Raw genomic sequence first — 14,970 nt, forward strand, 5'->3', positions numbered from 1 at the left:
CTGTTGCAATTTGTTCAAGGTTGACCCCCATTTTGGCTTAAAATGACTGGATTATAAAGTCACATTCTCTATTCATTGGACCAAGTTTTGCAGGCCAATTATTCAGGTGAACACATCGACGACATCAGCACTGTCAGGAGGACCGATCACAGTCGTTTGTGTTTACTGGAAATAATCATTTTATAGACAGTGAAGGATTTTCCTATAAACCACTTGATTTGAAATGACATGTTTTACGCTTATACGATTAAATAAGAGTTGTAATGCTGCCAGTGAGACGTGAATGTAACTCTACTGTCACATTCTGCTGTCTGAGTCTGAGCCTTCACGCGCCCCGTAGCGGAGGAACCGCTTTACGTCTCATAGAAAGTAGTTCTTAGCGACATCTGTGCTTCTGCGGTGCAGAGTTGGGCGTGGGTTAGCCTTTAGCATCTCCAAATAAGAACATTGTGCTTTCTTTCGTATCCACCTTAATGCATTTACCTTGCAGTTGTTTTTGCTATGCGGTCCCCATTTTGCTACGTCCATTTTCCACTTTTATGTGCAATCCAGAGAATAACAACAGCCACGGAAACTTAAGAAAGCAAAAAGCTTGAGGCTCAAATGACTGGCAGCTCCGTCTTTTTCATCAAATTTCAAAGTGTTTTTTGCCAACGACATAAAAATCTGACAACAGTTCTGCTCTTATCTTCTCATACACCTCACACATTTCTGAAATCAGTAAGTAAAACCTGTTATGTATTCAATACACAATTATGTATTGTGACATCTGTCACTTTTTGACATTTTATAGGCGTTATTTTTAAGAAAGAAAATGACATGATCTGTTTTGCTAATCTCATTAAATATTTTGATCTTGATATTGAATTTGCGGAGTGGAATGATTCAGAAGCAGAATGGGTGGATGATTTTATTTTGTTTTCAATTATTAATTGATTAATTAATAGTAAGTTTTTCTTTTGATTAATTTAGTGTAATGGTTTTATTATTATTATAGTAATAAAGAATAAAGATTAGTAGCCTAATAAAGAATCACAAAACAAAAATGAAATCCCTTAAAATAGCCATCCGGTGATATATATTTCATGCATAGCCTAACTTAAACACAACTTTACATAGCAAATGTATAGGTCATTTATTCTGCATGTACAATAGAAACAGGTGTAGCATCTGCGATGACCTCTGTTTTATTATTAAACTATTATATCTTCCATATAACTGAACTTTCTTATACATGCATGCAGTTTACCGAAGTTGGGACTTTTGATGTAGATGTTTTGAGCACCTGTCACTAACACTTTTCAAGGTCTTTGGCGTGGATCTGTAAAATCCTCCACTGATGGATCCTGTTCCAGATTCCAAAGGTTCTACTCGTTCTTCAAGAGGAACACCAGAAACCAAAGTGAGAGAATGTTTACACTCCATTACAGTTGGCACTGCAACTTGTAAGTCAGCCCTGGGTCCATGACAAAAGGTTGTGTTGCGTGTTTTAGTCAGTGTGTACATGAGTAGTTAATAATTCACAGATATTCGTGAAGTTTGCCCACTTGATTTACTCAGTGTTGTGCTTTGTTTTGCAAATTAAAGGTCAGGTGTGGGTGCTAGTGCTTTATTTGGATTCCCGTTTTGAGAGTGTTGGCCTCTGCTGTGTGTAATTCTCTCTAAAATACCTTTGTGCTCTCAGAGAGAAAACAACAACCATAAGAAGAGTCTACAGGAGGCACGGAGGAAGGGTAGAATGGACCGGAGCAAAGTGGAGGAGATGAGCAATGATCTACAAAACCTGGTAAATAAACACTTAATCGCAGTCATTCTCTTAAATTGTTTTCTCTTAAAACCTGTCAAAAAATGTCTGTTTGATATTTCTCAACCAAAAAAAAAATAAATATATACACAAGCTAAATATATTTTGCATGAATAAAACATTTAGATTTTTGTCATTGCAGCATAATTTTTCTAACAATTTATCCTTTTTCTCCTGACCCTTTTCTCCCAGTTCTTGTCTTGTCATGTAGCTTATGTACTCAGAAGGCTAGCTTTACTGTACTTAACTACTTCAAATTACAAGTAGCTTATAGTGTGGCAGGACCATTTCAAAGTAGCTCCCCAACATTGGCAGTGATGCACATTTATGGTGTTGTGTATGGAGTTGATTTTTAAAGGAATAGTTCACCCAAAAATTAAAATTCTGTCATTAATTACTCACCCCCATGTCATTCCAATCCAAACCCGTAAGACTTTCATTAATCTTTGGAACACAAATTGAAGATATTTTCGATGAAATCTGAGAGCTTCATTGACAGCTACACAACTACCACTCTGTCTCTGACGCTTCAAAAAGTTCATAACGAGATCGTAAAACTAATCCATATGAACTGAGCAGTTTAGTCCAAATTTTCTGGAGAGACATGATTGCTTTATATGATGGACCGATATAATTTAGGCTTTTATTCACATATAAACAGAGGTGTAAAGTCCAGGTTCAGAAAGTAAAAGTTCTCCTCAGAAATTGCTTCAATAACCTGGATTTGCTAATTAGCACAGTTTTTCAGCCAGGAGATAGAACTAATTAGTGAAATCAGCTGGCTGAGTTCATGGGTGGAATACACATAAGGCAGGACTTTTACTTTCTGACCCCTGGACTTTACACCTCTGCATATAAACATTCATCAGTAAACACATCTGTTATGATAAACTGAAGCTCAAGCATGTTCGCTTGATGTGCGAGAACCAATGAGGTTCATTCTCGTGTTACGCAGCACTTTTGAGCTTCAGCAAGAACCAATGAGGTTCATTCTCGTGTTACGCAGCACTTTTGAGCTTCAGCAAGAACCAATGAGGTTCATTCTCGTGTTACGCAGCACGTTTGAGCTTCAGCAAGAACCAATGAAGCGATCTAGTCTCTTCAGAAACTTTGGATCAAACCGCTCAATTCATATGGATTAGTTTTACAATCTCTTTCTGAACTTTTTGAAGCGTCAAAGACAGTGGTAGTTGCGTAGCTGTCAATGGAGGGACAGAAATCTCTCAGATTTCATCAATAATGATTTTCATTTGTGTTCCAAAGATGAACGAAAGTCTTGCGGATTTGGAATGACACAAGGGTGAGTAATTAATGACAGATTTTTTGGGAGTACTATCCCTTTCAAATTCAGTAATGTGCATGTAGTATTTTATTTTATCACTGTGGTATTACATGTTCAGAGAGAGAGTGCTTTTGAAACAGCTGTTTTCTTTGTTCTTGCCATCTTTTTTAGGATGTGTGTGGGAAGAATAAACCAACAGGAACAGGTCTTGTCTATATAGATGCCTTCACTCACTTTCACTGCCTCTGGGATGCCAGGTGATGCTTCAGAATGGTTAAATTATTATTGTCAATAGTTTGCTTAAAAAGTAAAATTCTGTCAGAAGAATTTTAGTAAAGAGAGAGTCATGCGTCAGCATGAAACAGAAGTTCAGATAGTCTTTTCTTCCCTATTTGATGTATATGCAAGTGAAGAAAAATTGTTGGGTGGGACTTAATTTTGTCCTTCAAGGACTCATTGGATCATTGCATCGTTCTCATTTGCTATTGCTGTGACCTCATATGAGTGACAGGTTGTTCTGCCCACATGTCAGTAAACGTCATCAGCTGGAGGGGAAGTTATTTTGATTAAATATTACGAGGGCAAAAAATACTCTAGTATTTCATAAAAAATAATGGTCAATTTTGATTTTTGACTTTAAGACTCTCCAGTGGATGCTATGAAGCAAAAGACAGAATCTTCTGGTCTTATGCGTTATGTTTGTGCATACATGTAGATGCGTTAAAATTAAACAAAATGGAAAGAATCAAAGTATTTGTAGGCAAAACTTTTTTTTTTCGTCATTGCGTCAATAAAAGCTGCACTTATTCTTGATATTTAATTTTATTTCAAATAGTTTACTTAGTATAGGATTATAAAAGTTCTCATATAACAGCGGATTGGATGTTTTTTGCAGTCACCCAGAGTGTCCAGCGAGAGTGAGCACTGTAATGGAGACACTGGAGACGGAGGGGGTGCTGGGACGCTGTGTTCGAGTAGAGGTAGAGACACTCCTGTAGTGATATTATTTTACAATTCCTCCTGTCTTTGAGCAGTTTTAAATAGTTTAACTTTGCGTTTCAGGCCAGAGCTGTAACAGAAGATGAGCTGTTACTCGTTCATACGTAAGTTTACACGCATGATTAAATAAAGATTGATGCTGTTGGTTTTGTTTTATGATTATCTTATGTGACATGGGGAAATGTGTTGTGTATTATAGAAAGGATTATGTAGAGCTGATGAAATCCACACAGAAAATGACAGAGGAGGAGCTGAAGACTCTCTCTGATAAATACGACTCTGTCTACCTGCATCCTGTAAGTCACCCAATCACGTGTCTTTTCCAGTCCTGGAGTTTACTGTATGCTGATTCCAGTTCCAGTGTTTAATTGTTCATAAAAATCAAAATCATTATCCAGTACATGCACTGATATTTCTTAAAGTCAACATGAAATCAATAGTGACCATATTCACCAAACAATATTGACCATAAGGGATGTTCTTAATCATGAATCTAAGTGATGAAGTGCTTTTATCAAATGATGACAAAAGCAACATGATAAAAGACTTCAAAGTTTCATAAAGATGATGTCCTCATGGAAGAAAGCGCAATAAAGGCAGATCAAGTCCCGCCTTATAAATTAAACAGCCAATTGAGATGTTCTCAGGATAGCACTTCGCGCATTGGCTGGTCCAGCCTTAAATATAAGCTTTTTTAATGCTATTTGAGCATATGAAATAACATATATGGGGAAGGTTATGTAAATATTTAGAAATATGTTATTTGTGTGGCAAACGGTTTCAGATAATTTCTCCATTCAAGTAGATAGGACTTGGTCTTGGCTGCCTGAAACACTTGCCTGGAGGCGTTGCATGAATGGCCACCAAGTGAACAGACTTTCCTTAAAAGGGACTTTGATAATAATAAGAATAAACTATTCTTTGGCCAAACTGATTATTTTATGGTGTCCATACAGCATGGCGACTGTTTTATAAAACAAAATAAGAAAGAATGAATTTTTTAAAATTCCATCAGGAATTTTTCACCTCTGCCTGTCTGGCGGTGGGATCGGTTCTCCAGCTGGTGGATAAAGTGATGACATCACAGCTGCGTAACGGCTTCTCCATCAACAGGTCTTGTTGGATCTGTTCTTCTCAACAGTACTAATATCTCTTTGTTTTTTATTTTATATTGATTCATTCATTGACAATTACTGTTTTTTTTCCTATATTCACAGGCCTCCGGGTCACCACGCTCATGCAGATAAGATGAACGGCTACTGTATGTTTAATAATCTGGCCATAGCGGCGCGCTACGCTCAAAAACAGCATGGAGTTGAACGGTGAGAGTCTGCATTTTGCTTTAGCATCATACATTAATTAACACTTTATGGCCTGGTTTCACAGACTGGGCTAAGATTAAGCCAGGATTAGGCCTTAGTTCAATTAGGACATTTAATTAGCTTTTATAAACATGCCTTAGAAAAAAAAAAAAAACATTTGATGAAAAACACTTTCATCAAATGTAATGACTTTTGCCACCAATTGACTTTGACATACTCAAATATTAGCCAGTAATATCAGTCAGATTAACCTAATGATCCAATCAAATTCTGATTGATAAAATCAAGTCTGGTTCTGGATTATTTCCCACTGAATATTCCAAAAATGTCACATTACAGTAGTTGAATGTGTTTCAAATGCATTTTCACGTTGTCTTTAATGCAGTTTATGGTATGAGAATCTATAACATGGATGGTTGCTTTTCCAATCATACAGAGTTCTAATTGTGGATTGGGACGTGCATCATGGACAGGGAATCCAGTATATTTTTGAAGAGGATCCCAGGTACATTTGTCTGCACCAGCACATCATATTACAAATGTTCTGTATAAATAGGTGCATCTCAATTTGTGTGCTTGTGCACTATTTTATTCAGTTTTTTAGTATAAATAAAGTGTGAGAAATCCAAATAGAAAAAGTACACTTTATATACCCAGATGATGAAATCAATTAATCGAAAAAGTGTATGGAATGTTGGACACTTGATGTACTTCATGAACTCATCTATCACAGCTTAAATTATGTAGAGGAGGGGGAGGGGCTATCAAATTAACCTTATAAAATGTATACACTGCACGGATGTACATGGTGCATAGTAGGTGCATAGTGTATAGTGTGTCATTTGGGATGCAACTAATGTCTGTCATTTAAAGAGCATCTAACCTCTGTCCTCCTGTGTGGCAGTGTGCTGTATTTCTCAGTGCACAGATATGAAGATGGCTCGTTCTGGCCGCATCTCAAGGAGTCTGACAGCAGCTCGGTGGGTTCAGGAGCAGGACAGGGCTACAATATCAACCTGCCCTGGAACAAGGTACAACTCAGTGTTCATGTGACTCATTTCGAGAGATTAACCGATTTACTGTTGCATGTAGAAGTCATAACAGACGTGTTCAATTTTAGAGATGAGGTTGAAAAGGATCATTTAAAACTAAATTACCACCTTGACTAACATTATAGTGGTAGAATATGGTCTTTGTAGGCTGGTGCTGAATGTGTCCTGATCTCTTTATTTAACTCCAGGTAGGCATGGAGGATGGAGATTACATCACAGCTTTCCAGCAACTCCTCCTGCCTGTGGCGTATGAGGTACACCTTTCGTATCGGTCACTTGCACATCAGATTTAATGTTTTATCGTCTAATCATCTGATATTTAGGTCATTTAGAGATGTGGGTATTAACCCTGGCTAATAATTGACAAGTGGTTGCTTCCAAAATCATTCCAAAGTGTACTAACAGTGTTGTCAATTAATAAACATTTTAACATGAACATTTAAAGAAATATTATTTAAAATTGGTTGTACGTCTCCTTTGATATCAACTAACTTTATTATAAAGAAATAATATATCGAGATATAAAAATATCGAGATCTCTTGTGTATGTGCTGCACAGTTTCAGCCTCAACTGGTGTTAGTGGCGGCCGGCTTTGACGCTGTGACCGGTGATCCAAAGGTGGGATGCTCAGCTTCATTCCTTTAATATCATTTTCCAAAACTCATTCAATTATGTTAATTATTTAAAACGTTCTGTGTATCTAGGGTGAGATGCAAGTGAGTCCACAATGTTTCTCCATCCTGACCCATATGCTGAAAGGTGTAGCACAGGGCCGACTCGTGCTGGCTCTAGAGGTATGATCAAATTATGCCTTAAGAGAACTAAATATTCTTCTTTGTGGTTCACATCTCACACACAGTATTTCATCTGTTAGGGTGGGTATAACCTCCAGTCCACAGCAGAGGGTGTTTGCGCTAGTGTGAGGTCACTGCTGGGTGACCCTTGCCCTCACCTGACCTCTCCTGGTGCTCCGAGTGAGAGGTGAGTGAACTGAGGAGCACATCTGCCTACATTTTCTTATATTTCTCTCTGTTACGCCCTATTTGCTGTGGGTTTTTCCTGTGGTTTTATTGCAGTGCCCTGAACTCCATCTCAAAGACCATCTCTGCCTTGTATCCATTTTGGAAGAGTCTTCAGACTTTTGGTAGGAACCAATCATTTTTATTTAAAAATAAACAAATCAGATCACCATATTGTGTTGGTGCACTCATGAAACATAATGAAAACTATTTATACATACAGTACATATGAAAAGGGTATTATGAAAATTAGAAAATTATCATACAAATTAACAAAACTGCAGATAGTTATTTTACAGGAAAAAGAGTCAGTGTTGTTCCACTCAATGTTAATGACTTGAAACAGTTCATGAGTAATGGAAAAAAGTCTCCCAGTTCGTTTAACTTTAATGTGAGATCAAATATTCACTTAAGGGTTCAAATCTGGACTCTGACCAGGCCAAAACATGAGCCTGATGGACTTGTTCTTGGTTGTCTTTGCAATTTGGGCAGGATCATTGCCTTGTTGAAAAAAACATCTGATCATTCCTCTTTAGATGACAACTTTTCAATTGTGGGAAGCAAGCCATTCTGCAATATTCCCTGTACTCCGAAGCGTTTATAAAACATCACAGTGAAGTAGCTCACCAATACAGCAGCTAAAAAGACACCCCTCTGGAGCATCATCATGCAACTCGTGTTTCATTGTGATTCATCACTCCACACACAACTCTGCTTAACCACTGTGAATCAAACTTCCCATATTCTGCCAAAAAATTCATTCTGTCTTTGATGGTTTTCTGAGACAGCAATGGCTTTTTAAGTAGTGCGTTTTCTAAAATAAGCTAATTTCCTGTCCAAAAATTTGTCCTGACCAAAGCCCTTTTTTTTGCACATGAGTGTATATGTATATCAATTATTAAATTATTGGAAACAGCATGGAAATGCATTGGTCATTGAGATTACATTGGGACATTATATTATCCTGTCATCTTCAGATAAAAAGAAAGCGTTTAGCTGCAAACCAGTAAACACTACCCAACATCACATTTGCACAAGCATTCAAACTCCCAGTCATTTGGTACAGTTGGCACCTTGGTGAAAGATTTGTGTGTTTTCTTAGCTCTTGAATGTGTGTTTGATGACCTTTAGAGGGGGGTCCTCTGTCCAATGTCCCTCCCCTGCCCGCTCCAGTATGTGCAGAAGTGAAGGTTTCCTCTCCGATCACTGGGCTAGTTTATGACCAGAGAATGATGCTTCATCACAACATGTGGGATGGGTGAGAGTGACTGCTGCTTAATAACATAAACACTACAGTATCCCCGTGACACAGCTGAAAAATTACAATTTTCTCACTTGTGTGTGTTTTGATTATTTGGTTGTGCATAAATAAGATGAGGATGTATTGATTCCTACAGTCATCATCCAGAGCTCCCTCAGAGAATTTCACGGATCTTTTCCCGACATGAGGAGTTGGGCCTGCTGTCCCGTTGCCAGCGGATACCAGCTCGCTTGGCAACAGAAGAGGAGCTGGCGCTCTGTCACAGGTGAAATGCATTCAGATGAGTAAATAAATAATGATATACAAATCTGTATTAGTAAAACTAATGCAACATTGCATTTGATTTAATTCATGTCTGCTGTCTATCTCTCTTGTGCTAGTTCTGATCACATAAGCACTATTAAGAGTACGGAGCACATGAAACCCAGAGATCTACACCGACTGGGGAACAATTACAACTCCATCTTCATCAATAATGAGAGCTACACCTGTGCCCTGATGGCCGCTGGCTCATGCTTTAACTCCGTACAGGCCATACTCACCGGCCAGGTCTGTCTTTTTGTGTCTTTTACATGTCTCAGTATAAAGTATACTAGAACATTACTGCTTGAATTTGCTCCCAGGTGTCCTCAATTGTTTCTTTGGTCCTGTAGGTGAGAAACAGTGTGGCCATAGTCCGTCCTCCCGGTCATCATGCAGAGAAAGACACAGCTTGTGGTTTCTGTTTCTTTAATACGGCCGCTTTGACTGCACGCTATGCCCAGAGCATCACACACAAATCCCTGCGTGTCCTCATCCTCGATTGGGATGTTCATCATGGAAACGGCACACAGCACATCTTTGAGAAGGATGACAGGTTTGTCCAGTCCCATAGTTAATCCCACTATAATCTCATATTAGTACATATAGTGGTCTGGATCAGTGCTGTTATTGTTAACTAAAACAATCAAAAGTTATTTTTGTTCATTTAAATAAATCTGAAATAATATAACATATAAATTAGATGAAACTTAAAATTTAAGTTAAAGTTAAAAAATAAAAGTTTATTCAAAATATTAATATATACTGTCATAGTAGATAAATAAACTGGTATGTATTCCAAAGTCAGGTGTCCATAAGAAGTCCATTTATAATTTAAGATGTTCCTTTCACCAAGAAAAGTAGTATTTTAGTTTGCATGAGAATTTTTGACATTTTTCTCTGACCCTTAGCTGTATTTGCTTAAGTAACTAGGAGACTTCTGTATGCAAATTACCTTGTGTTTGATTGGCCAACCTCTTTGCATTTTTATAAGTAACAACTTAGATTTGTAGTCAGGTCCAATATAGTGTTTACCATGAACATTTAGAAATGGCAAAAAGGGCTCATTTGTTTTATAAAATAGTCTGGGTGAATAGACAAGGGTAATGGATCCTCTTAATGTTGTCATTTGATTTATAAATAAATATATATTTGTTTAGATCAGTCGCATAAGCATTGGTCAGAATGCAGACCTTTGTTTTTAACCAATGTCTTTCACTTTTTCCAGCGTCCTGTACATTTCTCTGCATCGTTATGAAGACGGGACGTTTTTCCCCAACTCGGAGGATGCTAACTATAATAAGGTGGGGCAGGGGAAAGGCAGAGGATACAATGTCAACATCCCCTGGAATGGAGGAAAGATGGGAGACCCAGAATACATGGCAGCTTTCCATCACTTAGTTATGCCAATAGCCAGAGAGGTAAAATATGCTCATTTTTACCTGATGACCAAAGCATGTGTTGTTTGGTGTTAAATACTAACTGAGTGGTGTTGTCTGTGTTCTAGTTTGCCCCAGAGCTGGTGCTGGTGTCTGCTGGGTTTGATGCGGCACGGGGTGATCCGTTAGGAGGGTATCAGGTGACCCCTGAGGGCTATGCCCACTTCACCCATCAGTTGATGGGTCTGGCAGCAGGAAGAGTGCTAGTCATACTGGAGGTGGGTTATATTCACTCTCACATTCACTATGTTTACATTTTCTACTACTGAGTTTTTCAGTGGCCAATGCTGATGTCAATAACTAGAGAACATGGTGCCTGATGGTAGCCATAATTTCTTTATAATAAAAATTAGTTGATATCTTAAATAATATTTCTTTAAATGTTCATGTTAAAATGTTTATTCATTGACAACACTGTTAGTAGATTTTGGAACTTGTACAAAACGATTTTGGAACCAACCACTTCAATTATTGGCCAGGGTTAATACCCAATCTCTAAATGACCTTTGAGATCAGATGATTAATTGACCTGGCTGATCATAATTAATACTTAATCAGCAAGGATGCATTAAATTGAATCAAAAGTGACAGTAAAGACATTTGCAATGTCTTCAAGCCACAATTTCAAATAGAATGCTGTTTATATTCATCAAATAATCCTGAAAAAAGTGCATCACAGTTTCCACAAAAATGTTAAGCAGCATTATTTTCATTGATAATAATAATAAATGTTTCTTGAGCAGCAAATCAGCATATTAGAATGATTTCTGAAGGATCATGTGACACTGAAGACTAGAGCAATGATGCTGATTCAGATTTGCATCACGGGAATAAATTATATCTTAAATTACATAACACTTATTTTTACATTTTAATATTTCACAATATTATGGTTTTTACTCTATTTTTGATCAAATAAATGCAACCTTGGTATGAATAAACTGTTGAATAGTAGTGTATGTCCTACACACTGGTTAATGATGTCATCTAACCCTCTTCACCATAGGGAGGATATAACCTCACCTCCATCTCTGAGTCCATGTCCATGTGCACCAGTATGTTGCTGGGAGACTCCCCTCCACTTCTAGACCATCTTCCCCCTCCCAAGACCAGCGCTGCTGTCACCATTAACAACGTCCTGCGTGCCCACGCCCCCTTCTGGAGCTCCCTGAGAATACAGAGTGAGTTAGCAATCTCAGAACTGAGACTGACATGCACTTCACATCAATATCATATCTGAAGAATTAAAAAAATGTAAGAAAATTATGATTATTTTAATGCAAAATGCTTTGCTTGTTTGTTTATATCAGTTCCAGAGTCACTTCGTTTGTCTTTGCCGTCTCCTAAACCGAAAGGCAAGCGGGCATCGGCAGGCAAGGGCAAGAAATCGCCTCGCCAGCCCACCCCCGCTCAGAGTCCCGGACAGAAACCGCACAATCTTGAGCAGTCCGGCCTGGATGAGCTCACTGAGGATCTGCTTTCTATGAATCTCAACACAAGTACCTCATCAAACACCATCCCAGCATCAGTTGCAATTGGAGGAGCCAGACGTAAGGTGAAACCCAACCCACAGAGGAATTCATCAGGCCAGGAGTCAGAATCACCCCTGAAACCCTCGTCAGAGAAAGGCGGAGATGGAGACGGCACACATGCAGAGATTACAGCTGTAAAAGCAGAGACACCTGTAGGCAATCTCAAATGTCATTAGCAGTATGTTTTGGTGACTCATAATGTATTCAGTCTTTAAACATGCTCTGTTGTTTACCAGGACCAGTCAATCCGAGTGTCTGTGGTCACTGGAAATCCAGATGGCATATATGAGCAGGAGAGTTGTGGTCTGGATGCTGCTTGTGGTGACGCTGTGAAGACAGTCATAGAAGTCTTCGGACAACAACCCACAGATGTGGTAAATGTGTTCATATTAGCATAATAAGATTGCAGATAAATGTGGCTCATATATATAGAGTAGCAGAATTTTAGATTACTTGTTTTCAGTCTGTCGTCTCATTCAGTTTTACTCTGTTGCTAGGACGGCATGTATGTGGTGAACCCGTTGCCATGGTGCCCACACTTGGAGTCAGTGCGACCGGTGCCCGCAGGTGGCATTGATGTCTTCCTGCCGTGTGAAGAGTGTGGAGGTGATGCTGAAAACTGGATCTGCCTCTTCTGCTACAAGGTAACCGCTAACAACGCTCGAAATCACAACAGATTGAGGTTTAGAATTATTTAGACTTCCCACTGCTGACAGTGGTGCACATTGGGTCTCATCCACTAACCGCGTGTGAAATCTGCGAACATTTACACAAGGCAGAGGCTATTTGCACTAAATTAAAATAGCAACATTTACTTAGTGATAGATGCTATTTACACTATAAATAATTAGCATTATTTTCTTTGCAATAGGCTAAGTGTAAATAGTAGTTAGATGCTATTTCTACTTATAAATAGTGGCAGATACTATTTGCACCTCAGTGTTGTTGTACATTAAATGGTATGCATTAATAACATAGTGTAAATGATTATATTTATTAAAATTATTAAATGGATGCCGCCTTATTGGGACAATAAAGCCCTACCTACACCTACTCCTAACCGATAAACTCTTTATTATTAAACGCACGTTAGGCACTTTATTTCCACTTTTTGAATATTTTCTAAATTTTGATGGAAAATAAATGCTTTATTTTATAGGCGGATTCGAACTCTGGTCGATTTGCTTTAAAGCTTTCTGCCACTCGCCTTACCCCTTCACTATTGGTACTGTTGACAATCTAGCGTCTTCCGAAATTTTGTCTGGCCCAACCAGGAGTCAGTGGACGGAGTTAGTGTAAATAGCCTCTGCCAACAAAACCGGCTGTTTGCACTTAGCGTAAATAGACACTCTGACTATAACATTTCTAATAGAATGTAGGAACAATGGAAAGCACATGTACGCATAAAACACATAGTCGATGACATAACTTATTTAATAAAATTTTCGACATAGCAAAAGAGTAAGAGAAGGAGCGTTATAGCTTGAGGTTCCTCTGCATAAAGACACTGCACAAGCCCTCGGCAAAGTGTGTTTTTATTTTATTTGATTTTTTCCCCTCTTTTTTTCAGGTGCTCTGCGGGCGTTATGTGAACCAGCACATGGTGACCCACGGGCAGGTGTCGGGTCACCCTCTGGTGCTGAGCTTCGCTGATCTGTCTGTCTGGTGCTACGCTTGTGAGTCTTACATCCACAACAAGGTAGGTGCCGCCCAGATCACGGGCCTGTAATCTGCTGTTACGATGAATGGCAACATTAATGTTGATCTGCAACATGAATAAATGATGTACTTCATAAGATTGACATGCGTATTTCATTTATCTATTCTGACATTACTGCTACTTGACTCTGCGTGACTGTATGTTTTCCAAAGATGGGATGGATTTAGAAAAACAGCACATTTTTAATACACATGCACAAACAGCTGTGTGACTGTCTGTCTGTATCTGCACTCACAGGTGCTCCATGAAGCCAAAAACGCTGCTCACCTCGTGAAGTTTGGAGAGGAGATTTCTCCTCTCAGCTAAACCAACAGAGAGAAGGAAGTGTGTGTGTGTTTGTGTGTTGTGTGTGTTGTTTGCGTGCATATAAATGCAGTGAAAATAACACCAAACTGAGCTGCAGTGGAAGCAAGTTTTTTTCAGTTTATCTGTCTTTCTTCCTTACTTGTGTCTAAAACGTATTTCATAGATTATCATTGTACCAATTATGAGGTTTATCTGCCAAAATACAAATTTTATTAATAGAATGTTTCATGTTAAAGAAAATCAGTTTTTAAAAGGTGCACTCTCTGCAAATTGATATAGTATTTTTTTAAGTTATTGCAGAAGCACGGCACCAGCTGTAGTATTTAGTGTTTCAAATTTTCAATGCACAGCCAACAGTGTTTGCACTGCACTGTTGTGAAGCATTCCTGTTTTCATTGTATCACTCCAGGCCAAGACATTCAAACTGTGGAAATTACAAAACAACCTTAAGCTTAAAGCAATAAAAAAAAGTGCAATATTTCCCAAAACTATGTAAACTTTTTCCTGAAGACTATGTAACCGAGATATTTTGTGTTTTTGTATATATCCGTTGTTATTTTTTGCACAAGTATAGTGAGACAAACGTTTGGAAACTCTCACTTTGTAACCGTTGGTACATGTTGCAATCTAAATAAAACCTGTATGTTCCATGTTCTTAAAAGCCAGTTCTTTCTTTGGTCACATTTGTGATAAGATAAAGAGCATAAGACCTGCCAAAAACATGTTCAGTGCATTTCTTCCCAAAGCAAAAATAAATAAAAAATATATGTTTTTATATATTTTATGACCATTAAATATTTTTTGTTATTATTTTCACGACAGTCAATGACAATTCTCCCTTAATTCTCATTATCATAATGTACAAAAACCCACAAAAATATGTATTATTATATTATTATTGGTGTTACACATTATTACGCAAATATTTGTACA

General features: G+C 38.1%; 1 protein-coding gene across 1 annotated transcript; it reads left to right on the top strand.

Annotated features, from left to right (window-relative positions):
• Nucleotides 1-381: 381 nt before the first annotated feature.
• Nucleotides 382-14,702, top strand: hdac6 (histone deacetylase 6). Its single transcript, XM_084087388.1, has 28 exons — nt 382-720; nt 1,307-1,402; nt 1,685-1,786; nt 3,258-3,343; nt 3,982-4,066; nt 4,149-4,189; nt 4,285-4,381; nt 5,101-5,198; nt 5,303-5,407; nt 5,844-5,912; nt 6,312-6,438; nt 6,648-6,713; nt 7,019-7,078; nt 7,165-7,254; nt 7,335-7,441; nt 7,537-7,604; nt 8,611-8,737; nt 8,877-9,005; nt 9,121-9,289; nt 9,394-9,596; nt 10,269-10,461; nt 10,548-10,697; nt 11,486-11,660; nt 11,790-12,163; nt 12,248-12,385; nt 12,509-12,655; nt 13,582-13,710; nt 13,969-14,702. The coding sequence occupies exons 2-28, from the start codon at nt 1,340-1,342 to the stop codon at nt 14,035-14,037; spliced, it is 3,267 nt and encodes a 1,088-aa protein (XP_083943514.1). The 5' UTR covers nt 382-720; nt 1,307-1,339; the 3' UTR covers nt 14,038-14,702.
• The last annotated feature ends 268 nt before the right edge of the window (nt 14,703-14,970 follow it).

This window comes from Abramis brama, assembly GCF_963993115.1.
Source record: "Abramis brama genome assembly, chromosome: 16".
NCBI lineage: Eukaryota > Metazoa > Chordata > Actinopteri > Cypriniformes > Leuciscidae > Abramis > Abramis brama.

Excerpts from the sequence above, each read along its gene's own strand:
- hdac6 (XM_084087388.1), top strand. The coding sequence starts at position 1,340 with ATGGATCCTGTTCCAGATTCCAAAGGTTCTACTCGTTCTTCAAGAGGA. Across the intron at positions 3,344-3,981 it reads CACTGCCTCTGGGATGCCAG|TCACCCAGAGTGTCCAGCGA; the intron begins GTGATGCTTCAG and ends TGTTTTTTGCAG. Across the intron at positions 7,255-7,334 it reads GACTCGTGCTGGCTCTAGAG|GGTGGGTATAACCTCCAGTC; the intron begins GTATGATCAAAT and ends TTCATCTGTTAG.